General features: G+C 44.7%; 1 protein-coding gene across 1 annotated transcript; it reads right to left on the bottom strand.

Moving 5' to 3' along the window:
* Positions 1 to 8,843: 8,843 nt before the first annotated feature.
* Positions 8,844 to 18,047, bottom strand: LOC123143920 (zinc finger protein BRUTUS). The gene is made up of 14 exons (XM_044562910.1): positions 17,679 to 18,047; positions 16,647 to 16,856; positions 15,323 to 15,517; positions 14,896 to 15,242; positions 14,080 to 14,305; positions 13,796 to 13,964; positions 12,477 to 13,712; positions 11,553 to 11,718; positions 11,203 to 11,424; positions 10,559 to 10,696; positions 9,583 to 9,817; positions 9,442 to 9,501; positions 9,190 to 9,261; positions 8,844 to 9,106 (listed from the first exon to the last, which is right to left on the bottom strand). The coding sequence occupies exons 1-14, from the start codon at positions 17,991 to 17,993 to the stop codon at positions 8,972 to 8,974; spliced, it is 3,726 nt and encodes a 1,241-aa protein (XP_044418845.1). The 5' UTR covers positions 17,994 to 18,047; the 3' UTR covers positions 8,844 to 8,971.
* Positions 18,048 to 25,953: the final 7,906 nt, after the last annotated feature.

The following is a 25,953-nucleotide window of genomic DNA, read 5'->3' as shown; positions in this document are numbered from 1 at the left end:
TAGGAAGGAGTTGTGATGAAGAGGCTTCGTTTCGATGTCTGCGGTGACATTTGCAGAGCCGGCCGGCGTTCCCACCGGCGCCGACTCTGCCACCGCCGCCGACGGCGACTCTGCCGGCGGCGGCGCAGGCGGGTTTAGGAATCCGGACCCTAATACGCTTTCAGAAAAGGAATCCAGCCGCTCTGCCCGTCCTAGTCGGAATCCCCCAAATCGTTCTTCCTGAGGTAATAAATTGAACCCAACCCCGGCCATTGCGTGCACAGCATAGATCCGTCCGCCTCTCCTCGACTCGATTAGCGATCGATCTCTGACTTTTGCGGCGATGCCGAGGCGTGTGATGATGCCGTCGATACTTTCGGTGCTGAGGACCGCCGGCTTCATCGGTGTCGTCACGACCGTGTATGTGGCCATCAACAGTGGCGGACCCAGGAATTGAAGTTAGCTGGGACGAACATTTAATGTCTAATTTTTTTTTCACTACAAATGTCAAATCATTAAGCCACCCATCTTCTTTCGAAGATCTGTCTTTATAATATCCATGACAGAGAAAACCCTCTCAACTGATGCAGCTGTCAATGCAAGTCTGATGAGCCGATAAACCAATGAAAATACGGGATGTTGTCTACTTTGAACCAACTTTGAGAGCAAGAGGCAGTGGGCGCCACCAAGCTCACGCTTCTGGAACAATTAAATTTCTTCATCAATTTCATTTACTTCGTCAGTTAAAAAGGGAAAGCTAAAAGGCTGCATTGCACATGCTCAAATTCTGTTCACATGTGTAATTATGTCTGCAAGCTAGCTAGACTTATGCCTATGTAGGAAGGGCATTGGGGGTCATCGCAAACAAATAATATTCCTATGTAATGCATCCAATTTAGTCTACTCAAGGACAAACTAAATTATCATCTTAGGATTTGGACTGCCGTAGCCCCAACTACTTGTAGCCTTCTAGGAAAGGGAAGCAACAACAAAATTACTCTGAATTGCCTGCACGGTAAACTGAAGGGTGCGGAATAACTTCACTGCCGCGGTGCCGCCTCCCGCCGCTGGCCCGACCTCCAAGCTCCAACACCGCCCCCTGCCGCCGTAGTACGCGTACCAGCCCCCTCCCCCGCCGATGCAGCAGCCAGTAGATGCAGACGCCGCCCACCGGATCCGGGAACACCTGGCATCTGGCGGCGGCGTAGCACCGCAGCAGTCTAGGTCGTGAGGGAGGGGAACGGATCAATGGGATTTCTGGATCAAGAGATGGGATTTCTCTTTTTTTTTTGAGACAATCTCATTTCTTTTTCTGTTTGACGAGGAAAGGAGAGACGTCTGTTTGGGCCTCTAGAAACATAGCTCAGTCCACCGGCCCAAAACTCTTTCTGCCTCACGGTCACTTACCTCTTCGATCGCTCATCGCTGGCTGCCGCACAAACAGAAACGCCGCCGCCGGAGGAAAGATAGGTAGCTGGGGGTCGACCCTCCGCCGCCGGCGACCCGGGGCGGCCGCCCCAGCTCGCCCCAATGGTGGGTCCGCCACTGGCCACCAAGTATCAGCTGCGCGAGATGGCGGAGGAAGGGCAGGGCCTGCAGATGCTGGAGGATAGGAAGAAGGAGCGCCAGATGCAGCAGTTGCAAGCCGCCGCCGCCGGCGCCGCCGACGACCACAAGACCTAGACATCGTTAATTTCTTTTTCTCAACCGTGTTTTTTTTTTTTACTTTTCTGGATTCTCCGATCAGCTATGTTTTGTGAATTGTGGTACTTATATTATGTTGGACATACAAACTTTCACAACAATAAACCAGCGTGATCGGCTGCAATTTTTTTTAAGGAAACGTTGCTAATTTATTCATAGTTCGCAGCTCCCTCATCCGTTACCTCCGAGCGAATACACTCGGGAGGACACATGGAGCCAAGTTTTACATAAGGCATTACAACAACGATTCCTAGCTAAGATATGTGTGACCAGTGGCGGAAGTAGAGGGTGGACAGGTAAGAATATTGAAAAAAAAATATTTTTCATGAACAGTTCTATTGTTGGCCCACCCTGACCCATTGGGCTAGATCCGCTACTGTGCGTAACCTTATTCGCTGACCATCGCACCCAAGCAACCTTAAAATCATCAAAAGACCGAAGCAACACTTTGATCTCTTCAACCAGTTGTTCTCTCCGGTTTTATTCGAAAATTGTTGAACACGATGCAGACAGCTTTTTCATATTTATAAGAGGCATAAATTTAGATGCTTTTTGTTTGGTTTGGTCAGAAAGACCTTTGTGGCTTCACTGCAGCACTTGTTACTTTTTTTTAGTAATAACACAGAAGACTTGATAGACACCATGACACAGCAAAACCCCTCTCCCAGACTCCCCCTTGCTTTGCCTAAGCACCCTCCTCGTCCGCGGCCGTTGTTGTACCTCTCTGGCCGTCGCCCAGGCATTGCCGGATATCCGCAGCCCCACCCACGCGCCAGCCTGCCTTGGACTACACCGTCGCTGTACCAATCCACAGTCGCCCAGGCATTGCCAGACGTCCACAACCCGCACTCATGGGCATGCTCGCCTTGGGCTACGCTGTCGTCCACCGGATCCGTCCGCATCTTGGTCCCCTCCGCCCCTTGCATGTGATCCATGAGTGCAATATGAAGTTGCTAGCCATCGGTGGTACACATCTCCAACTCCATCATGAAGTATTGCGGTGCGATTGCACAAGTGGAGAGAATGTGGCCACCGGGCTCATAAACCATGGAGATCATAAGTTTTGAAGTTTTACTTCTTGTTACTCTACAAGTTAATCATTTCATTTGATTCACTCAATGTTAAAACTTTATTTATTTATTTTTTGAAATGGAGGCAAAAGATTTGCATCATCCATTAATTAAGAAGAAGAATAGAGTTTCGGAAATGTTAACGCCCACACGTGTGGGCGTTTGCATCTCGCCCACACGCGTGGATCCGCGTCCGTTCGTGAGCGCATGAATCTTGGCATGTTTCTAGTCCCACGTAGGACTGGCCTGGTGTGTGGGCGTTCACCCGGTCGCCCACACGGCCGTTTCACCACACAGGAGGGGCTGGTGTGTGGGCGTTCAGCAGTTCGCGCCACACGCCACTTTGCACGCACACACAAGGGCTAGTGTGTGGGCATTTACCATCTCGCCCACATGCCCGTCTCCTCTCCCACACCCAAGCTGCTAGTTGCCATGTGTTTTTTGCAGCGCATATGGCAACTGCCCCTAATGTGCTTTACAAGCAGGTGGCAACTCTCTTTTTTTACCCGAGTTGCCATGTGTTTTTGCAGGGTACACGGCAACTGCCTAGTATGCACGTAAGCAGATGGCAACTCTCTTTTACCGAGTTGCCATGTGTTTTTGCATGGTACATGGCAACTGCCCCAACGTGCACGTAAGCAGATGGCAACTCTTCTTTTTTTACATGGCAACTGCCCTAGCATGCTTGTGAGCACATGGCAACTCTCTCAACTGCCTAGTGTTAGTATGTGGCAACTCCTAAAGTTATAAAATCATGGCAACTACATTAGATCAGACCATACGTGGCAACTGCAGTTGAGCAACCATGGCAACTGCAGTTGTCCGACGTGGCAACCGTAGTTCAGCGACATGGCAACTGCAGTTAAACGAACATGGACGAGGGTCTGGACCATGGCAACTGCGGGCGCGCGGTGGGCGTCACGCGTGGCGTGCGGGACCAGGAGGGTACGAGGCCTGACATACGAGCGTGTGGGCGTTATCAACTTCGCCCACACGCACGCGTGTGAGAGGGTTCGGGAGGGAAAAAAAGAGGTGTGTGGGCATTAGTTGTTTTGCCCACACGTAGGTGTGTGGGCTGGTTGCTGTCCATGCCACACGAGGCGTGTGGCACAACTACCCGATACACCATACGTGTGGCAGTTATCGGGACCCTAGAGTTTACAAGAGTTACAACGTTCCCAAGAATACAAAGCGGATTACTCTCCCGGTATGATTGATTTCAACCTTTTTTGCGCCCGCGGTTATCTAGTGAGCCATTGTAACGCCCCAGATTTGATGTGTCAGGTGTCTGTCAGTTATTCGCCGTCGTTGCCATATCATTTGCTTGCGTGTTGCATTTTGCCATGTCATCATCTGCATTTCATCTGCATGTTTTTCAAAACTTGCATCCGTTCGGATTCTCCCGGTTCTCTCCGTTGTCCGTTCGGAGTCCGGACCTCTCGCGCGCGCCCGTTGCCCGTCTCAGGCCTTGTTTTCGTGTGCGGGTGTTAAACATTCTCGGAATGGCCCGAAGTTTGCCAAGTGGCCTTGGTATACCATCGGTAGACCGCCTGTCAAGTTTCGTGCCATTTGGAGGTCGTTTGATACTCCAACGGTTAACCGCGTAGCCCGAAACCCCCCTTTCTCTTTGCAGCCCAACACCCCCTCCAAACTGGCCCAAAACCCATCTAACTCCCCTCCATGCTCTCGGTCGTTCGATCACGATCGTGTGGGCGAAAACCACTCCTCATTTGGACTCTCCTAGCTCCCAGAACCTATAAATATGTGCCCCTCCCGGTTTTTTTCGCGCAGATGAAACCCTAGCAAACTTCCCCGCCGCCGCCGGACATGTCCGCCTCCGCATCGAACGTGTCCACCGCCGCCGCCACGTCGTTCCGACGAATCGAAGGACGCCACATCACCCCACTTCCGCCCGCAGCCAGTGGCGCGCTGCCACGTGGCCGCCGCCGTCTCTCTCCTCCGCCGCGGCCCGTGGGGCCCGAAGCAGGCCCGCGCGAGCCCGCGCGCCGCCTTCGCCGGCCCGTCTGCCCGCTCCGCCGCCCGGCCGCCCGTCGCCGGCCGTCGCCGCGGGTGCCGCCCCGCGCCGCCGTCCGCCGTCCGCCGTCGAGCCTCCCGCCGGACTCCGCCGCCCCTCGCCGCCCTTCGCGGGCGCCGCCGCGTCCCCGCCGCCGGCTGCTGCCTCCGATCGCGCCTCGCCTCGCCGAGCTCCGCCGGAGCCCGCGCGCCTCGGCCTCCCACCTCGCCGGCGCCCCCCCCCCCGGTCTCCCCGCGCCGTCGCCTCACCCGATTCGGCCGGCCCCATCTCCGGCGACCTTCCCTGCCCCGGCCACCGCTTCCTCTCCGGCCAACCTCGAGCTCCGTGCCCGGATCTGGATCTGAGATCCGACAAGGTTGACCCAGAAAATCTGCTAAGTCCCTGTATTTTGACATTATCATGCCATGTTCATCGCATCGTATCTCTGCATCCGTAGCCCCATTTCGTGCGTGTAATATGTCAAATTGTTCATCTCAACGAGTACATCATTTCATTCCATTGCATCATGTTCATTTGAGATCATCTTGATGCCTGAATCATCGTTTCAAGAGTGATTCATAATGTTAATCTGCTGAAACTGTTATAACATGCACTTTTGTCATTTTTGCCATGATTGATGTGTGCATCCTATGAGGTTGATGTCTACATGTGTTTTGAACTATGCCATGCCATCTCTACAGTGGTGTATGCCATGTATTTTTATGATCAATGTGGTGACTAGCACAAGCATGCAAAGTAGGCTTCGTAATGTTGCTGTTTTAGTCCCTGTTCTGCTGTTATTTTGATGTCATGTAAACATGATGCTACAGAGAGATCCATGCATATTTTGAGATACTTCAGTAAGGATATTTTGAACATATGGTTATGCTTTATCCATTCATGCCCCTGTTTGCAATTATGGAGTAGTCTAGCATGTCATTTCGTGCTCTACTTTTGCTTCAAAATGTTTCCTGGCAGATTGTTTACATGTTATTCAATTTTGCCAAGGTTGTTGTAGTTGATCCTTGCATGCTATGAACTTGTTCTTGCCTTTCTTAGTTTCAAACATGCCTTCTTACTGTTGGTTGCCTTGCCATGTCATGTATTGCTTTGTGGTGAGTGTAACAAGCTCACCAACATGCCTTCATAATTCTGTTCCTGCCATGTATGAATCTGTAATATAACTTGCTATGTTTACGTGGGTGCCATCATATTTTCTGATCCTTTTTGGCTTATGGTCAGTAAGGGACTTTTGATCTATGGGATTAGTAGGTTCATGCCATGCCTTTTTTTGCCATGATAAGTTCCTGTAACATGTTGTTTGATAGCTCTAAACATTGCAACCTGATGTTAATTTCTGCAAAGTCTGAAACTGATATTATTTGCAATCTTGCCATGTGTGTTTGAGCATGTTCTAGTGATTTCTGGAGATAGCTCAGTGTTCATGTTTTGTTATGCTTTACCTGTACATCATGCCCATGTCTTTTGTTTTCATGTTGAGATGTTGTAGCTTATTGTTTTGATGCTTGCAATATGCCTAGTTGCTGTTTTGGACAGCTTGTCCTTTAAACTTGTTTCATGTGTGTGTGTTGAACCGTTGCTCCGTTTTCTCAACAACTCCATTCAATCCTTCCTTCTAAGTTCTTTTCATTCTATTTCAATTCTTTCCGGAGTTTTGTGTCATGTCTTCATCAGGTATCATTCCATCCCCTCAAGTTCATGTTCTATTCCTCCATGTTTCAGCCGGAGTGCTGCCTAAATCTTTTCAGTCTTATTCGTTTCTTATCTTGTTCTAACCGGAGTGGTTTCATAGTCTATCTGATTCCGTGAGCTTTCGATTCTCGTCATTCTCGTCGTTCCCCTCTTCTTCTTGAGTGCTCTCGATTCTTTGCTCCTTATCTTGAGTTCTTGCTTCACATCATCCCTTTTCACTTCTGTCTCGGTCCTAAGATCTCGGGACGAGATCTCTTGTTAGTGGAGGAGTGTTGTAACGCCCCGGATTCGATGCGTCAGGTGTCTGTCAGTTATTCGCCGTCGTTGCCATGTCATTTGCTTGCGTGTTGCATTTTGCCATGTCATCATCTGCATTTCATCTGCATGTTTTTCAAAACTTGCATCCGTTCGGGTTCTCCCGGTTCTCTCCGTTGTCCGTTCGGAGTCCGGACCTCTCGCGCGCGCCCGTCGCCCGTCTCAGGCCTTGTTTTCGTGTGCGGGTGTTAAACATTCTCGGAATGGCCCGAGGTTTGCCAAGTGGCCTTGGTATACCACCGTCTGTTTTGTCTCCAACAATCCACTAGCCCACCCTCTATGCACTCCGTCACCCCACCCCACTTCCTCTTTCGTTTTCTCTCTCGTCGCATCCTCCCATCCCTTGGCGATTCCCGGCGCCGGCGCGCCGGCGAAACCCAGCATGGGTGGTGCGTGACACGACACTGCCTCGTCGGGCACTATGCAAGGAGGCGGCCGCCCCAGATCGGGGCGGGGCTAGGCAAGCCAAGAAGGTCAAGGACGTCAAGAACCTGTATTATTAAGATTCCTTATTTTCTTTTCATCTACGGGTGTCATTTCTGATGATGGTTGCTCATGGAAATTTGAATATAAACCACATCATCTGTTTTGTGTTGCATGATTGTTTCTTTCTTTTTACTCACTTAACCTATTCTTGTTTCTTAATTTAATACGCAATGCTATTGCCCAATGGAATGACTTGAGGGTGGAAGAAGTAGCAAGAAGATATCACTCTTCCTGGTTGCCTGAACTTTGAATGGTCCCTGTGTGGACTGTATGCAATATTAACTTTTGGGATTGTAACATTGGACAACTAATCCGGACTATTGATCTGTTATGGTTCCAGGTTTAGTTAAATTCTAGATTGTTATTGTAATTTTGTATTGAGTTAATTTATGTAGACGGTCGTGGACTATCAATCTGGACCGTTTATCTTTTATTGTTTTCATTCATTCTTGGGTTAATAATTCTGGAGCGGTAATCTTATGTTAAATTCCGCTATATTTTGTTTGCTTGATGCATTCCGCATTCCTTCTGCTATTAATTGCCACCAATTAAATATGATTCTATGACATAGTTTCATTCTGCTTACTAATTTAGAAATTTGAGCAAATTTCGTTCCATTTTTTTAAAAAAAAAGTTGTGGCTTTTCGTCCGGAACTTAAAAAATATACATCTGAAATGCTGAATTTTGCCCAGGTCCGGTACCACGACGAGACCGCCGGGGCTGCTGTATGTTTGTTTGTAGTGTGTTGGTGCCGCTGGCCGTGCTTCATTCACATGGACGAGACGAGAGCATGGGAGCCGCGCTAGCGGCCACATGAGAGGATGTTGCCGTGCCCGTGCCCGTACCGCGCGCGGCGTTCGGCTGGTCGCGAACTTGCCGTGACAGGAGTGTGCGGCCCGGTGCACCCGTAGCACCCTGTCAGCGGCAGTGGCGGTGGCAGTGCCCCACGAGACGCAAAGCCGAAGTGGCCAGTTGGAGCGGAGAGGGGAACTTGGCAGTGGCAAGCGGCCTCGCCGCCAGTTCTTGCACTGTCCTAACGCATTATCCTAGAACTAGAAAGGGGGCCGATGGTGCTAAATGCCAATGGTGGGCGACCATAAAAATCAAAAAACATATTTCAAAGTTTCAAAAATTCTGAAAAAAAATCATACATGTTAACATGGATGTATTCTACAACTGTGTAAATTTTGAAGATGAAATACATTATGGTGAGAGCTACACAAAAAAGACAAATCGCACTTTTCAAACTGATAAACAGTACAAACACTGTTCACTATTAGAAATGCAGGATTTTCTCTTTTTTGTGTAGCTCTCACCACAATGTATTTCATCTTCAAATTTCATACACATGTTGAATACATCCATATGAATGTGTACAATCTTTTTCAGAATTTTTTGAAACTCCAAAATGTCATTCTCTAATTGTTTAAAATATCCACCATCATGGAGGTTGCCCGCCAAAAGCCCGCACTCGCCGGGATGGCTGTAATATAGAACTATTTAGCGTTTTGCTATAGTAAACTGACGTCTTAGCTGCGTTGCTAACCAAAAGCGACCTCCATGCTCCGAACTGACTTTATTAAGCATCACGGCTATACATATGCAATGTTCCTCTGTATAGAGACATAGTACAGAGGCGAATTTCCAAAAGAATCGAGCAGAAGAAGAAAACAGAAAACGACTCGCCTGTTAATTCGGCGTGGAACAATCTGGTGCCTCGGTCTTGATAACTCTGGTGTTGTACGAGCCGCAGGCGCCGCATTTGTGATACAGCCAGTGGAACCGGGAAAGCCCTTTTCTTCCGCAGTCGTTACAGAGTATATCCTGGAGCAACCAGGCAGAGCGGCAGTGTAAATCCTACAGTCCAATGGAAAGAACAAAAAATCAGAATGAGAGAAATAGTGTACCTGGCACCGGTTCCGGTATTCCTCAGGAAGCTCTTCCGCAGCCAGCAAGCCGTCGAGCATTCCAAAGTACACCTACAGAGAAACAGAGGATACATATGGACTTCACGTTAATTTGTTTGCTTTGCTTTTAATAAAAGAAATGTGGCGTTAATAGAGGAAATTGTTAGTAACTCGAAAACAATAGTTTCTGAAATTCCTAAATTTCATGAGATTGGACAGGTATAGTGACTCAGGTCATGTGGCGCAACTTACCGTCATATCTCCCAAGGATTTGCTGCAGATTGGACAGGTATAGTGACTGCAAGTGTATGCCTGGAGTTGACAACATTGTCAGAGTAGACTCCCAGAGAGAGTACGTAAAAAATGCCTCAGGTCGCAACTAGGCTATCATACCTGAAAGCATGCTGAATGCATGAAATGCCCACATGGAAGACCTCTAACTGCTGCACTCGACGTGAATAGGAAGTCGCAACAGATTGGACAATTCATCTCGAGCATCTTCTCCCGACATTTGTGTTCTTTCAGTTTCAAGCCGAGGCAACAGTTGCATTTCATGCAGTGGAAGAAGTCGGTGCCCAATCCTTCCCCAAGACGACACAAATTGCAAAAAGGGCAATGATACACACTCCTGTAAAGTTCACATAGTTAGACATCTGCAATACATTACGGAGATGGAAAACACAAAACACAAAACGGAACCTACTACCAACTGGCTTGTTTGCACATAATTGAAATTTAAAGATGTATGCACAGGAGGACTGGCAGGAATGAGCCACATGATGCATTAATCATAGCGTAAATGCATCTACATTACAGAGATGGTGTATTATTCGAAGCAACTTACTCCCTCTGTCCCATAATATAAGAGCGTTTTTAACACTAGTGTAGTGTTAAAAACGCTCTTATATTATGGGACGGAGGGAGTAACAGACTAGTAAGTATTCTTGGATGCAGATGAGCACGCATTTGAGGATTGGCAATAAGTTCAGCCACCATCCACCAGTAAGGTATCCTACATTTTGGCTTTAGGAAGTGGCAGGAAACAAGAAAATAGAAGAGAGGTGGTAGAAGTGTTCTTTTATAATTAGAGAACCCTCTAGGGGTTAGCTAGTTCCCACAATGACAATAGATGCGTCATCCTTTTAACTAATATCATATTGATATATTTATGCCCAATCTTATGTTCATGGTTGAGTGCAAAGTTTGGTTTCATATGTGAGGATAGAGATAACCATCCAAACGAAAAGACTATACAAATCATGGAGCGACACCCCCCCCCCCCCACCACCACCACCACGCACACACACACACAAGGGGAAAACTATTACTGCAAGAGAAACTGAAACCTAGCAAACACGTTCAGGTTTACCTTTCATCATCAAAAAACTTGCATATACTGCAATAATATTTTGCCATTGATAGCCCATTGCAAGAAGGACTTTGGCAATTTGGACCAACTGGCTGAACTTTCATACATGACATGCACATCATCTCCAAAGTTGCTTTCCTAAAAATTGCAGTACCACAATGTGAGCAATATCAGTTTAGCTAATTATCTCACAACATATCTCTAACAACCAATGCTACTACAGAAAAGGTAATGTATTTTTGTAGCCAATGTATTTTTATATACTACTACCACATGGCTAAGGCAGATCAATTAAAAGCTACAAATGGGGAAGATAAGGAGAAGTTCACAAGGCCTATGTTAGCCCATTTGAAGCTTTTCAACCAATTACTTCCAAGTGAATGTAACTTCCGGAACACATGGATGAAGGAGAAAGAAGAAAAAATAATCCAACGGCCATGATGAGTACGCGCCTTAAATAATCATGTCGCCTTGCTGCTTTACAAGAGAGCAAATTAACCACTAGGTTATCCAAATCTCATTTTATTTAGTAATATTTGGATCATGTGTTCAAAAGGGAACGTTGAACATTCTGCTACTGTGAGATTATAGAGTGCTAAGCAGTCAGCACAGAAGACAGATGACATTGATTGTACTAAGTTTACCTCTCCATTGTATGATCACTAACTTTATCATGACAGAACCTGCATGTGAACAGCTTATTGCAGCAGGCAGCAACAAGCTTGCAGTTTCTTTTGTAATGCTCACAACCCAATATTTGTTTCTCTGGATCTCGATAAGAAGGAAAACATCCAGGTATTACAGTAGATCCATTATGATCTTCTGATCTTGGTTGTGGTGATTTCTGCTGAGCAGCTATCCAGCGGCTGAAATTCATGTAATTAACAATATGAAATATACAGCCAGTCATTCCAATTAAATATACAAAATCTTTGGGGTGAAACAGCAGCAATAGCCCCTACAATTTATTTGTTGTAACTTTAAAATGACAAACCTCGTCATGAGATTTTGGATTAGATATGCTTTCCTCCTTGGATCAAGACTAGAATCTTGAGAAACCTTTCGTATCTCAGCCTCGAGCTCACTTTGATTCATTCGGAAAATGTCCTTCCAACCAGGCTTGAACATCTGATCACTCTGGTCAAGGTTTTCTTGGCTTTCTACAGGGCAAAAGAAAAGAAAGACTCGATGAAATAAAAATCTGAACCTCCAAACTGTAACATGCTATACTTAAACAGTAGAAGTGTAGAGGATTATTTCCTCGTTCATCATAAATGTACACCCCAATCGCACTATTTTAGCATCTGACGTGTTTTTCTAGCCAGTTGCTCTTACGTATGATATGTCCAACTTCATTCTCCTTGACTGTTCCCCTTTATCACAAATTTACATCACCAAGGATTGTATCATGTCAACATTTGATCATTGAAATAACCCAGAGAAACCAGATAATCCATATTGTCAGTTTTAGTTGTTGCAAAGAAATGCATTGATATAGTTTTGCTGTCTTCTTTGCCCTAAACTGGAATCTTCTCTAATATTGCCCTTTGTCCAAGCAAACTATCAAACATCATGCTTGCAACTTTTTATTCAACCGGGTCACCACTATTATGCCAAAATAGTTGTCATGTCTTACTTAAGTAACACAGCATTTAACTTTGAGTAAGAATTTCATATGATGCTCATTGCAAGTTATATCCTCTTTACAGATAATCCAGTGTAAGTGGTGATTCTCGTATTTGTATCTGCTTTATCAAACAGTGTGGGTCTCAACTCTCAATTAAGGTTTTCCTATGATAAAACATTTGACTTGGAAAATATACTACCAAGTGGAGAAAGTATATACATATGTAAAATAGAGAACAAAAACATGGTGGAAGAGTTTGAAGAGGAGAGTCTAGAAAAAAACAGAGCAGACCTTCAGAAAGGGAGGAGGAGGCCTCATTTGAGGGGTCAGATGAATTTGGTGAACTCTTCCACCATTCGTTTAGCCATTCATCAAACATTGTATTCTTCGTTGCCTGCTTCCATGTATCCATCATCTTGTTCTGTTCATCTAGACTAAGTGCCGATGTAACCCAAGGTATCATTGACTGCAGAACCTCAGCTCCTGTAGATCCAATTATACGACCTACAATCTTATCTTGGTCATCCACAGAGAAATGTTTATCAAACAGTGGCCACAACTCAAGTTCTTCTCTATGCACGTGATTAGACAGGGTAAACCGGATAGACTTGCACATTCCTTGAAGCTTTGTCAAAAGTTCATTATGCTTTCTGGACCAATCAATCTCACTGTATGAACAAATATGGCCTTTTCCAGCTTCATCAATTTCATCAATGGGGTGAGCCAAATCATCACGTAAATGTGAAAGTTCAAGCAGTATGGTTGATATATCTTTAAATAATTCTTCTTCCTGTTTGTGATCAAGGGTGTATGAGTGACTGACATTATGTAGTGCATCTTTCGATTCAAGAGCAGGGAAGACAATGTCATCTTCAGCATTGCTATGTGCTCTGTAAAGACCCCACAGTAGGCGAAATCTTCCGACGAACTGGCGAAGGCAAGATTCATCTCCATCAATGAGATTTCCAGATTCAACATCTAAGTATTCTAAATCTTTGCGAATTGCCTTATGGAATTTGAATATTGCATCAATTGGCCTAGAGATGCTATCTGGGCTGGAAAATGTCGTGTCCGTCTCCCATGAAAAAAGACTTGAGTGTAAAGAAGGTGCAGAATAACTGGAAGACAGTGAGCGAAAAGAGTTTACAGAAGTAAATAAATCAGCACCAAAGTTGCTACTTTCCACTCTTAACCCAGGAATGTGGCAAGGTTTCTTGCTACATCGAGACTCTTCAATGTCAGTAGTTTGTGAGCAGTGAGTTCTGTTCGTAATAGATTCTGCACGATTCCCTCGCTTGACAGGCCTTGAACAGTTTTCTGTCTGCAAAGGTACTGAAAAAGTTCCGTTGCTGGCCAATGAACATGGGCAGAATGACTGACAACTTTTTAACTCATCTCCATCCAACGGGCAGCCCTGTGCTCCTGATGGCAAGCATATGAATTTTCCCGAGTTGGATATATCCTTCAAACGACCTTTGCATGCCCAGCCGGAGAGAAGAGTAACCAGTGCAGTTTCAGAGGAAGGTGCTGTTTCATGCAAATTTGGAGATGTTTTATACAGCTAGTGCGGTATAGAGGCATAGAACAAACTATTAAATTGAAAAAGGTACCTGCCAGGAACATATTCTGAAGAAAAGACTGTCCATTTGCATCATCCATCTTTACTACAAACCATGGTAAAACCTTCTCCAATAACTTCAGTGGCATGACACAAAGACTCCTATATAGAAGTTCTCTTTGTTTCTCTGGTGAGAAATTTATCCTAGCTTGAGGAAGTACCTAGATAAGAAGGTGAACTATAGATGAGACCCCGCTGAATCGCTGATCACATTGAGAGGGAAATGGTTCCAGCTTCTTAACTACTAGGCTAGCTTTTGTTTCTTAAAAAGGTCACCTTTGTTTCCTCATTGTTGAAGTGCTTCTCCATTTCCTCCATTATCTGATCAGCCTGTGAACATAACTCGGAGTAAAAATCCACCGCAGTTGATCTGGCTCCAGCTGTTTGGATTTCTTCAATTAAACATCTAAATTTGTTAAACCGCTGTTCTTGTTCAGCATGCTCCTGCTCAAAGGACACTTCACCATCAACTGCAGGAAATATAATTTGATCCTCGGCAATACTGAAGATGAACAAAAGAGAAAAACAACTGATCAAACAAAGGATGCCAGATTAGGCCACTTCACAGGATAAAATAAGAACTTAGGACTGGGATCTATAAAGACCCAGTTCTTTTGAGGAAAACCATGTAAACCCCAAAGCAAAGAAAGTAACATATTCACAATACTGGTAATACTACTCATTCACTGTGCTTGATGGTATCTCGGTTTTTCACGACTCCATGGTTATTCACATGAGTTGCGCACCTGAAGCACCACTGGACGTCAAGGCATTTTATTGTATGCATCTATATTCATATGTAATGATGAATATACACTAAACTTGTTCATATACAAGTATTGTGTTGTCAAATTATGTGTAAGCAATGGCGTATAACTGATGAATTACAAACATGTATGACATAATAGACATAATTAATTACTCCCTCCGTTCCAAAATAGATGAACCAATTTTGTACTAACTCTAGTACAAAGTTGGTTCATCTATTTTGGAACGGAGGGAGTAGTTGTCATGATGCGCATGTTGTACGAATTGGCTATTCATCAACATTAAAACAAAGGTGCACATGAGTCGAGATTCAAAGCCACATACCTGTGGAAGATGCACACATCTGCAATAAACTGAAGCCTCACATTGAAGGCTGATACATTGGAGAAGTCTCCAGACTGCTGGATCTTTCTTGTCTCCTCTGCTATATCACTCAATTCTTTCCGGATAGCATCGTGCCAATACAATATCTCATCTATAGGATGTGTTACAAGCTGACTATGATTAGATTCTGCATACTTCCTCTTTCCAATTTTAGAATTCTCGTGTGAGCATATTTGCTTGTCTGTTTGGTGAGAGATATCCTCGCATCTATAACCGCCTTTTGAACAAGAATTGTCGAAATCGTGTGCCACAGTTACTTCTTTCCCTCCTATCCATGCAAATACAACCTACACGAATTTTGAGACTAAAATCAAATAACATAAAGAAAATTGTTATTAGGAGAAGATGCATGATAATTAATCCTGACCTGTTGGAGAAGTTTCTCTTGAGGAACTATTTTATGTAAGCAGTTAAGAATATCTTGGTGCTCATCAGGTGAAACAGAAGATGAAAGCCATGGAAGAAAATCTGCCATCATGTTTACAGGGATGTTGCATATGAACTGCCAGACTAAATCAGCTTGCTCTTCATATGAAAACTTTGTGATCAGCAATGGGAAGACCTAAGACATCCATGGATGATTAGACGCCAAAACTGTATGCACTATGCTGAAAGGAACAAATACTGACAGAGGAGGACACTAATATAGACATAACACAAAGTGACAACTTGTCATCATATAATAAAAGATTATATGCATCATTTGTAAGAGTCCAAGAGAAACTTCTCGTTGTGAACTTTCATTTTTACAGTTAGGTTCACCATTGAGTTCTCTGAGATGTAAACAACAGTTTAATCAAAGCTTCTATGCTTTACCAGCACATGTCTTTAAACTGTTGTGCAGTAAGGTATTGGACAATAAGCATGCACAGGGAGCACAGAATGCAAAAAATCTATCTCATATACAGGGCATGACAACTAGTGAGCATGCCAATAAAGACATTCTAGAGATACTATAGTACTCAAATAGGTGGCTTCCTGATTATGTAGTCTTTTCAGCAGTCCACAAGTTGCATACAAACTTGGAATCAGCGTTTAGGTTTCGTATACCAGCATACTGCGTACCCAGTGACGTGACATGACCCTTATATTAGAGCATAACGTTGGATACAGAGGAAATTGTCAATCGGCAGGAAGACAGTGCTTAGAAACATCTTCCAACGTGTGCCTAACCTTCTACCGCTTTGTACGAAATGGTGTTACTTCATTTTTTTTTTCTGTACTTCACTATACTGTTGGTAAATGTAGATTGAAGTAGACCGTAGACAATAGGAAAACTACTTTAGTACAGACGCGGCAGGAACGACTAAAGGGTGCCAAATGGCATAAGTGCATAAAACTGTCTGAAAAATGAGTGCATATAACTGACCAGCAGCTGTATCTAGATCTGTATGTTATTGCTTCTACTCTTGCATAACATCTTCTCATTGTTAAAGACCTTGAGGCAAAAGTACATCCCAAGGTCCCACTACCAAGCATATGATTTTAATTACTTTCATTACAACTTGTTAGTTTGATTCGACAACTCAAAACTTCCTAATATGAAGCTTCATACCACATCCACTAGGCAATTACAACTATGACAACATATCTCATACTCCTGCCTGACAGAGAATGAAATCGCCTTTGAGTGAAATTTAAACAAACAGCATACAAATAGCAGAACATACTAATCAGGAAAATGGGAAAACCTGTTCTTCTTCCTTGAACATATGTTGAGTTATAAATGTTCGAATTGCTCCAGCACAGGATGCAATCTCCCTCCGGACACCATCATCACTATGTACATCAAGCTTTAATAGAGAGAACAGGTGGGCAAAGAGATCATTTTCCCTTTTGTGCTCAAGGGAATACGTCCCTGCGACATTCTTGACTCGAATATCGAGTGCTGGAAAGATAACCTGCAATCATCAAAGGCAAATATTAGCTCCAAATTTTCACTGCAGTGTGAACATATACTTAACTAAAGTTGGCTTACAAAATTTCACAAATATATCAATGTAAGATAGGAAGTCAGTCTAGAGTAAATGATACGAGGCCGTAAAGCTCATGCTCTGAACAATGAACATATCACAGGCACATCCCTTCCCCGTAAAATATGTGCTGAACAATTAACGTATCACAGGCACATCACATGCCAAGTGAAGCAAATGCCAGGAAAATTCATTTTCAGTCAGAACACCCATACCCATACCAAGTGAACAATTTATTAAACACGGAACCTTTCATTTTGCAAATGGGAAATGTACAGAGAAAATTATGTACTCTGAGATGGACTCCTGTGATTAGATGCTCAAGGGCCATGGTTTAACAGTTCAGTTTAAGACATGCCTAGGCGTTTGCAACAAAATGCTAGTAAAATTCAGGGAATGCAGTAAAAGGATAATGTGGAATGCAGGGAATAGTTCACTATCACATGGTGAAGTATATGCAAGACCGTAAGCGTGTCCCATATTATTTGAGCATATCACCATGACACCACACCTACAAACTCGGTCCATTTTCAGATCACGGCAGTGTTACGCCTCACTCTGAACCCCGAACACAACCCAAATCCTCGGAACCTATCCCGCAATTCAGCGGACCTAAACGCCAGCACAGCCACAATTCGGCATTCCAACACGTCGTAGCCCAATTATCCGTCACAAATTCGCTAATAAAACTAATCGGAACGCGAGAGCGAACTCAGGGGCTCCGGGCGCGCCATGAGCAAACGACCGTACCGCGTCCTCGGCGTCGCAGTGGTGCCTGTAGACGGAGAAGAGGAAGCGGCAGCGCGTGTCGAGCGCCGCGGCGTCCCCGTCCCCGCCGCGCTCCGTGGCGAGCCGCACCGCCGCGGCGTGCAGCCTGTCCAGCTCCGCGCGGATCGCCTTGTGGAAGTAGACGAATATCAGCACGGGCGCCTCGGCCGCGGACCCCGCGGCGCCGCCGGAGCCGGAGCCGGAGGCCGACGCCTCGGCCGAGGCGGACGGCGGGGGAGGGGTGCGCGGGGCCACCGCGGCGATCGGGCCGTCCCCGGCCATCGGCGTCGGCGCCATTCTCCTCTGCTCGGTGCGTGCACGCGGCGTCTGGCTCTGGCTCTGGCTTGGGTGGGTTTCTCTCTTTCTCTCTCCTGCAGTTTCGTGTTGTTTTCTGGGCTTTTTTTATGTGGTGGTGGCCAATCAGAGGTGGAACGCCGCCAGTGTCCGTTGTGGGCTCGTGGGCTTGTGTGGTCCCGCTAGACAGTGAGATTGCATTTTTAAGATAAAAAAATGTGCACTGATTGTCTTTGACCTTTCTACCCCCAATCTCCATTTTTTTTTACCATCTCCATGATAACTCATGCAATAGACTTAATATTTCGACTCTATAGAAGAGTTAAACTCAAAATGCAATTATGTACAAAAACAAGATGTCTAACTGAGCATCTTCATGTTTTTTATATAAGGATGTTTGTGGTTCACTAAAATGATCCATATTAACTTTTGGTCATAGGCGAGAGCGCTGGTCCCTTTTCGCAAGGAGCCAAATCTTGGTATATGTAAATGTCACACTGTCCAAATTTTCACCAACATTAATCAAACCTAAAAATCCAGCACAAATGGTAGGGTCCTTCAGGTTACACATCACTCAGTCGTGGTATAGTGTGTAGCGTGGTAGTCATCCCCTAATCAAAATATGAGCAAACAAAACCTTTGTGAGGTAAATTACAAGTTTATCGTTCCGGATCGGCCATATTAAAACACGTATTATGTATCACGAATGGAACCCTACCTGTTTGCAGCGAAGGTTGGTATGAACTACTCCCTCCGTCCCATAATATAAGAACGTTTTTAACACTAGACTAGTGTAAAAAACGTTCTTATATTATGGGGCGGAGGAAGTATGAAGGAAGCATTCCCCGTGGCCTATTGGTACATTTGTTTGCAGTAAAAAAAAAACAGTTCAGAGAGGATGGTGTTACGAAAATATCAACTTCACATGGGTGAACAGCGACTCTATACTGTGGAATGGCCCGATAGTGTTAAGAAAGCATGCATTAAGCCTCTTTTGGGTGGTTACACTTGCACCAGAAAATGACTCTCGTTGGGGACAAATTCGTGCACACCGCCGTGGCTCCTTGGATCGTCGTAGTGGTAGAAAAAGGAAGGCGTGTGTCGTGCGGCCGAGCAGATCTAGCGCACGATCTATATAATCTCATGGATGGCATGAACCGGATCTAGCTACACCGCGACGATCAAGCGTTTCTCTCTTCAATCATGCAAGAAATTTAAGATAAACAACTATACGTCGTTCCTCGTCGGATCCCATGAATGGAAAGGCAACGTTCCTTGTTTGCCTCCTCCGCAAGCCCAAAGGGTGCTTACTGCTTAGCTTAATTAGCTTATTGATGAGATGATCGTTGAGATGGCAGGTGCGTGCAACTGTTAATTAGTCGGGCCAGATAGTGGGAGAGACAGATATAGGTTAACCGATAACTATTCTTGGTATTGGGTACGGCGTGTGCTCTTAACCGAGGCCTGGATATGAATATGTAAACCCACTGCAGGCAGAAAGGACATCATCTCAGCTGGTTAATTAGCTACTCCGGCAAGGGCTCCACGTGCTAGTGCATGCTCTAGCGGCGATCTGTACGTTGTAGTAGCTGCATGTGCAGTGGATTTGATAGTTAACCCGGGTGGTGGTTAGGTCATGAAATGGACGTATGTGCATGTATTCATGCTGCCCTCAACGTGCTAGCTCTCTAAAGTGCAAACCGGGATAAAGCTTTTTAGGTTGGGTGCGTCTTATACCAAGTGGAAATGGCTTCAAGATATAATAGACTATTCTTAATGTCTAGTCTAGCCACTAAAGCTGGCCGGCAATGTCGTCCATCTTACTGGAAGCGTGCTCTTTCATGCATTTGCGGGGTAACGTCGCGCGTGTCGTGCGAGCTGATAATCAGTCCAGTAACCCACATTGATGCAATGGCCAATGATGCGTGTGTTTTAAATTTTATTTTTGACTACAGGGTGCGCCAATGGGGCCAACCATTTTATACCATCAAGTGCAATTTACAGCCAAGGATTTGATAATCCGTCACATCCAGATTACCTAGCCAATGATGCGTGTATGTCACAGTATGCATGGGCGTATGGCCACGGTTGCTGCGATATAGTAGTGCTAGTTAAACCCAACCAGTCATTTTCAGATGCAAGAAATCCGGGTCAAGGCCAACATGTCAACGGTGACGGTGACAACAGTGCTAGCTAGCAGAAATTTAAGCAGCTTGCTTTTTTTTAAAAAAAATCTAAGCAGCTTGTCATTACTTTGTACTCCGTATAAAACCCTGTTGCTTTTCACCATGCATGCATGGCGGCGATAGCTAGCAGGATCTTGGACTAATTAAATTGATTTATATTGGGCTACCAGTCAAATTGGCAATGCGCATGGGGCCAAAAAAAAAACTACTAATATGGTAGGTATCCCGTACGTTAGTGTTAGAGCATATGCGCTTCACTGAATAGACCCGACGATCGACGTGGAAGGTCCCTGTCGACCACTGAGGCTCTGTTTGAAAAGTCGTTTCGTTTTCAGATACGGGTGTAAAAAATACAGACCTCGGACGGTCGTTTTGTTTCCGGCCGGAAATTATGCAGCGGCCAATAAAATACAAGTGTAAACAAAAAGCATTGGCATACAACTATCCCAAGCGCGGCCTGATGGTGTGGCTCAATCCGGGGCCAGCAAACGAACAAAAATCCGTGTGGACGTGGCTGCTCGGTTACATATAAAAGATAACGGTAGGTACCAGCATTGAGAACACGAACCTGATGACCTGTTTAGGTGTTCAATTTTTTTTTCCAAATGTTAAAATTCGGATGTACAGTTTTTTAGCTCTAAAAGTCTGACGACCAAAATTATCAAGCAAAAATTGATAAAATTGTTTTTTAGAGGACACAAATTACGTACCATATTTTTATCGAAGATAGAATGTATCAATTACAAGAGAACCTATTGGCACTGCAAACAATGCCGTGGATGCACACCACACCGAATACAAGAAGACTAATCTCTCACAAAAGTGATGAAATTGTCATACTTATGTATAAGGATTTGTTACGTTCTACAGTGAAAACTGTCATATAGAGTAAAAATGAACAGAAAATTTGGCATGCATTCGATCAGGATCCAACACATTTGAAGGCGTCAGATTTTCAACCCAAAAGAAACAATATTCCTCTCACGTAGAAAACCCTTGCCCGAATCGACCTGATAATATAGAAAGTCCTTTTTCAGTTGCCACGGCTCAGCTAGAGCCTAGAGAGTGTGGAGTGGGTCCATGTGGCCGCTGGCACCCGACGGTCGGTACTCCCGCAGATTCCACGCCGCAAAGACGAAATGACAATGATCCGCCTTGATGGAAACGCGACCCGGAACGCAGCACGGCGGATGGGATTGGACGGGCGCCGGCGTGTGGTGCGGGTGAGCTGGACACGCGCAGGGATGGGGCGGCACGAGGCTATCGCGCGCTTTGCCATGCCAGCCGCGCGCACGGCGCAACGTATGCTAAACGGAGAAAGGGCTTCGAGATTACGCCACTACAATATTTTTTTAGACAAAGGACTATAGTTGTGTATATTAGTTGGTATGTACGTGCAACGCACGTCTTCCTTAAAAAACAAGTCAATGCAAAATCCAAACTATGATTACATGATCATATATTTTTCTGTTCTTTGTCTCGCTCAAGATTGCTCCAAATTCAAAATTATATTTTTCACTGTGAAATTTTAATAAATTTGAAAGACTTTAAGATAAAACCAATTGAGTAATCATATATTAATAGCAACGGCTTAGAACAAATATTACCACACTGTACCCTAAGAAAAAACTATAGAAAAAATATTCAGGAACGACATGTGCTTCTCTTCTCACCTTGGAGTAACATGAAAAATGAATTATATTACTTATCATCTCCTTAATATCTCTACTACAAAAAACATAAATAGTACAAACTATATCTTTGATGTAACAAAATAATAAGCACCACCTGCAAATATACAAGTACACGGAGTCAAAGTGACAAAGTCTAGGGATTTAGATTAAGATTTTACTCACCTCTACACCACCGTGGTGGTAGCTTCATCTTGCCGCGGCATCGCAGAAACAATCAGCTTCAGCTAATTAATATGGCCCTTGTTTTTCTACTCTGAAATCTTTTGATATGCAATGGTGTTGGCAACAAGTATCTTATAAATGGTGCTCCTTGAAGTGGAATCTTATCAATGTTTGCATATTCTCCATCAGACAATAGCATTCATCTCCTATACGATGTATCCGCATCATCTGATTAGCATGTACAATTCAAGTTTCTCCAAGTTGCATTAAAGGAACCATGCTTGATTGTTAGAAATATCATGTTGCATGTAAAGCTAGTTGTCGCTATTTTCATAGCAGCAATTAAAGAGTCGATGTTCTTCTCATAGGCTCAAGAGTATCTTCTCTATCAGAATACAGTGAAAAAGGAGAGAAATAACTAACCAATTAAGCATCATAGGGAATTTCTACATAGTTCTTTCATTTTGTAAACCATTAACAGTTGGACTCTATAAAAGTTGTATATTGCAAAGTTCAAAAGGTTAATCTTGCACTCCTTCTCTCAAACCATACATATGGAAGAAATGACTTGACAAAATTCAACATTACGTGCTGGCAACTACCGGCCAAAAGGAATTAGATGGTGCCATGGTGCCTACACGGGAAGCACAAGAAAGAAACAAAAATAGCTGAAGGAATCAAGTGAACACATATGACATCGTCCCCCTGCCACACATGTCGTCGAGGGTGTTGAAGCACAAGCCGTCCAGGGTGCCGTCGTGGCACACTCCAAAGAAGACCTCATGCAAGGAGGGCACTGAAGCGTACGGCATCCAGCAACTCGAGGCGAACACCGTTGAGGGCGCTGACGTTGTTGTTACAGCCTTGTAGGTGCTGCAAACGCCATAGAGGCTGCCAAGTGTCGTAAAGCCGCGCCGGATGCGCTGGACGAGGCAGCGGCGAGAGCAGGGAAGAAGTCCAAGTCGTTGTGCCCGAGAGAATGCGCCATGGCCTCACACGGCAACACACGGGACGTCGGCTCGTCGAAGCCGGTCGAGAACATAACGCGCCACTGCAAGTCTATCATGGACGCGAACGCCTGGTGGCCGACCTCCTCGGGCGGGCCGTACTCCGCCAGCTCCGATGTGCGACGGAAGAATGCCGAGGACAGCGTCCGCAGCTGCGGCCAGCCGGCCACTTAGCGCCTCCGTGAAGCCGCATGGATGACAGTAGGTGTTCGGCGCCGACCCCAGGCCGTGGCCGCGGAGAAGGCGATCGACGTACACCACAACCGTGTCCAACCGATGCGTCATCAGCAGGCCGTACCGTTCGGCGAGGCGCCCTAGGGATCGGTACAGCATCTTGCCTATGGCGTGGAGGAGCTTGGTGATGACCGGAAGCGGCCTCGGCCCAAGACCCAGGTGGAAGGCGGCGTCGGGATCTGAAACAAATCTGCGTGATATTTTAACCGGAAGGCTGCATGCCTATAGCTCCTGTAACGTCTCAAGCTTTTAAATATTTTCTTGCATACGGGGCCATCACTTAATCTCCATCAAAGGAAAAAGTAAACACCCGAGATTTGCTTCAGGTGAGATGCAAGACAACGTAAAAAATTCTCTGCGGGGCGGAGTATGGTCAGTCAAGGCAAATTACCAAGTGCACACAGAAAATAGATTAAGTTAAATCTAGTCGTTAGGTTAAGTTCAGCGGGTCTAATCATGTGGTGGTAATTAGTTCGTGTACGTTTTGTGTGATGTGCTTAAAGAAGTTTTTGTTTGATTGTTTAATAGTAGTATAAAAACCAACTAGTGCTACCATTTTTTTGGTCATAGCCAAGAGTGTCGGCCCTTCTTCGCGATGTGGCAAAGTTTTGGCATATAAATGCCGCATTGCCCAATTTTGTACTAACATTAATCAAATGGAAAATATGCAGCGCAAGCGGTGCACGTACGCTCTAGCCATACATACGCTAGCACTAGTGATGCGGGGCTAAGATAATGTGGAAGTGGCATCACTCGTCATGCGATAGTGTTCACTCGAATGACCTGGTAGTCACCCGCATAAAAACAAGAAAGAATAACCTGGTAGTGCTCGTAAAGCATGTATTAAGCCTGTTAGGAAATGACTATAGGTGTATACATTCTACTATATATTATGTTGCTTATAATGAGAGTATCATACTAGATAGTTCATGCATGTCAACTAGGCAATTTTAATGAGGTGACATATAATTAAGCGAAGAAAGAGAGGTTTGACTAATCAGATCATGATACCCTATCGTAATAAATACTGTACTAGTACGTGTCTTGCATTGTACTCCCTCAAGTAGTGTCAAAAAACTTCTTACATTATAAGACGGAGTAGTAGTAACTAAGGTCATCTAAGATACTAGCTAGTCTAAGATGAGAGAGGCATTTTGGAGGCCGAGCTCCATGGAGGCCTTTATTTAAAAAAAAAATTCAAACTTTTGTGGTTCAAATTGTTTTGAAAAAAAATATGTGTGTATGTAAGGATGTAACCCACATGTGTGTAAAAATTTATGATGAAATACCTTGAGGTGCGACCTGTACAAAAAAAGATAAATTCATGGCCTGGAAGGATGAATAATATCATGTGTTAAACAGCCTTAGATTTGCCTTTTTTGCACAGCCCTCATTTCAATGTATTTTGAACTGAAAATTTACACACATGTGTGTTATACCTTCATGTATATCTGTATTTTTTTCAGAATTTTTTGAAATGTAAAAATATGAATTTTGATGAAATTTCAAATTTGAATTTGAAGGCCTCATTGGAGGCCGAGCTCCAAAAGGGATTTCCGGTCTAAGATACTGTGCACTAAGAAGATAATATCATACACTAATATAATATACTCCCCTCTGGACAGCCTTAACCGGTCTTACTTAGTGACTGTTGATTGGCGAGACACCTAAATTGGTTCGGGGCAAATTCATGCATGCATGCACGCATGTGTGCGGTGTCACTCCTTCAGATCGTCATAGTATAGGAAAAAAAGGCGTGTGTCGTGCCGCCGAAAAATCTAGCGCTCGATCTAGCATATATCCCATGGATGGCATGGCTACGCATGAACCGGATCTAGCCACACTGCGATGGATATAGTAGTTCCAGTAATCAAGCATTTCTCACTTTAATCAGTCCGTAGTGAGTGTAAGATAAACAACTATACGTCGCTCCTCGTCGGATCCCATGAATGGAAAGGCAACGCGCCCCGTTTGCCTCTTCCGCAGGCCCAAAGGGTGCTAGATTGGCTTATTGAAAATGATCATTGAGATGGCAGGTACAACCGTTAATTAGTCGGGCCAGATAGTGGGAGAGACAGATAGGTTAACTGATAACTATTTTTAGCAGTACTATATTGAGTACGGTGTGTGCTCTCCCAACCCATTGCAGGCACAAAGGACGTCATTTCGGCTGTTAAACAACTACTGTCTCCACGCGCTAGGGCATGCTCTAGGGGTGATCTGCTTTCTGTACGTTGTAGCTGCATGTGCAGTGGATTTGATAATTAACCCGGGTGGTGGTTAGGTCATGAAATGGACGTATGTGCATGTATTCATGCTGCCCTCAACGTGCTAGCCCTCTAAAGTGCAGCCCAAGATAATCTTTTTAGGTCGGGTGCGTCTTATGCTAAGTGGAGAGGGCTTCAAGATTAGGCTATTGTTAGTAGTAGTAATATTTGACCACTGAAGCTAACCAAGCAAGGCAGCAGTATGGTCTATCTTCTTGGAGAGGTTAAGTGAACTGATATTATTCTACAACACACCCTCTCGTCAATTGACGCTAGTAGCTACTAGGTGTACTACATTATAGTTTCCTGTAATTTTGGAAGAAATATTTGGCTGTACCGAAAGCTTTTTCGTGCGTATTTGTAAGCAAATGTCGCATAAGGTATGGGCGTATGGCCACGGTTGCTATGGTACT

Source organism: Triticum aestivum, chromosome 1B (genome assembly GCF_018294505.1).
Source record: "Triticum aestivum cultivar Chinese Spring chromosome 1B, IWGSC CS RefSeq v2.1, whole genome shotgun sequence".
NCBI lineage: Eukaryota > Viridiplantae > Streptophyta > Magnoliopsida > Poales > Poaceae > Triticum > Triticum aestivum.
The sequence above is the reverse complement of the archived record's forward strand: the minus strand, read 5'-3'. Positions and strand labels throughout refer to the sequence as shown.

Bases quoted from the DNA above. Each gene is read 5' to 3' on its own strand.
- LOC123143920 (XM_044562910.1), bottom strand. From the start codon at position 17,993: ATGGCGCCGACGCCGATGGCCGGGGACGGCCCGATCGCCGCGGTGGCC. The intron at 11,425-11,552 runs GTTTGTCATTTT...CATGAATTTCAG, and splicing joins ATCCAAAATCTCATGACGAG to CCGCTGGATAGCTGCTCAGC. The intron at 9,502-9,582 runs GTATGATAGCCT...TGTCAACTCCAG, and splicing joins TGCATTCAGCATGCTTTCAG to GCATACACTTGCAGTCACTA.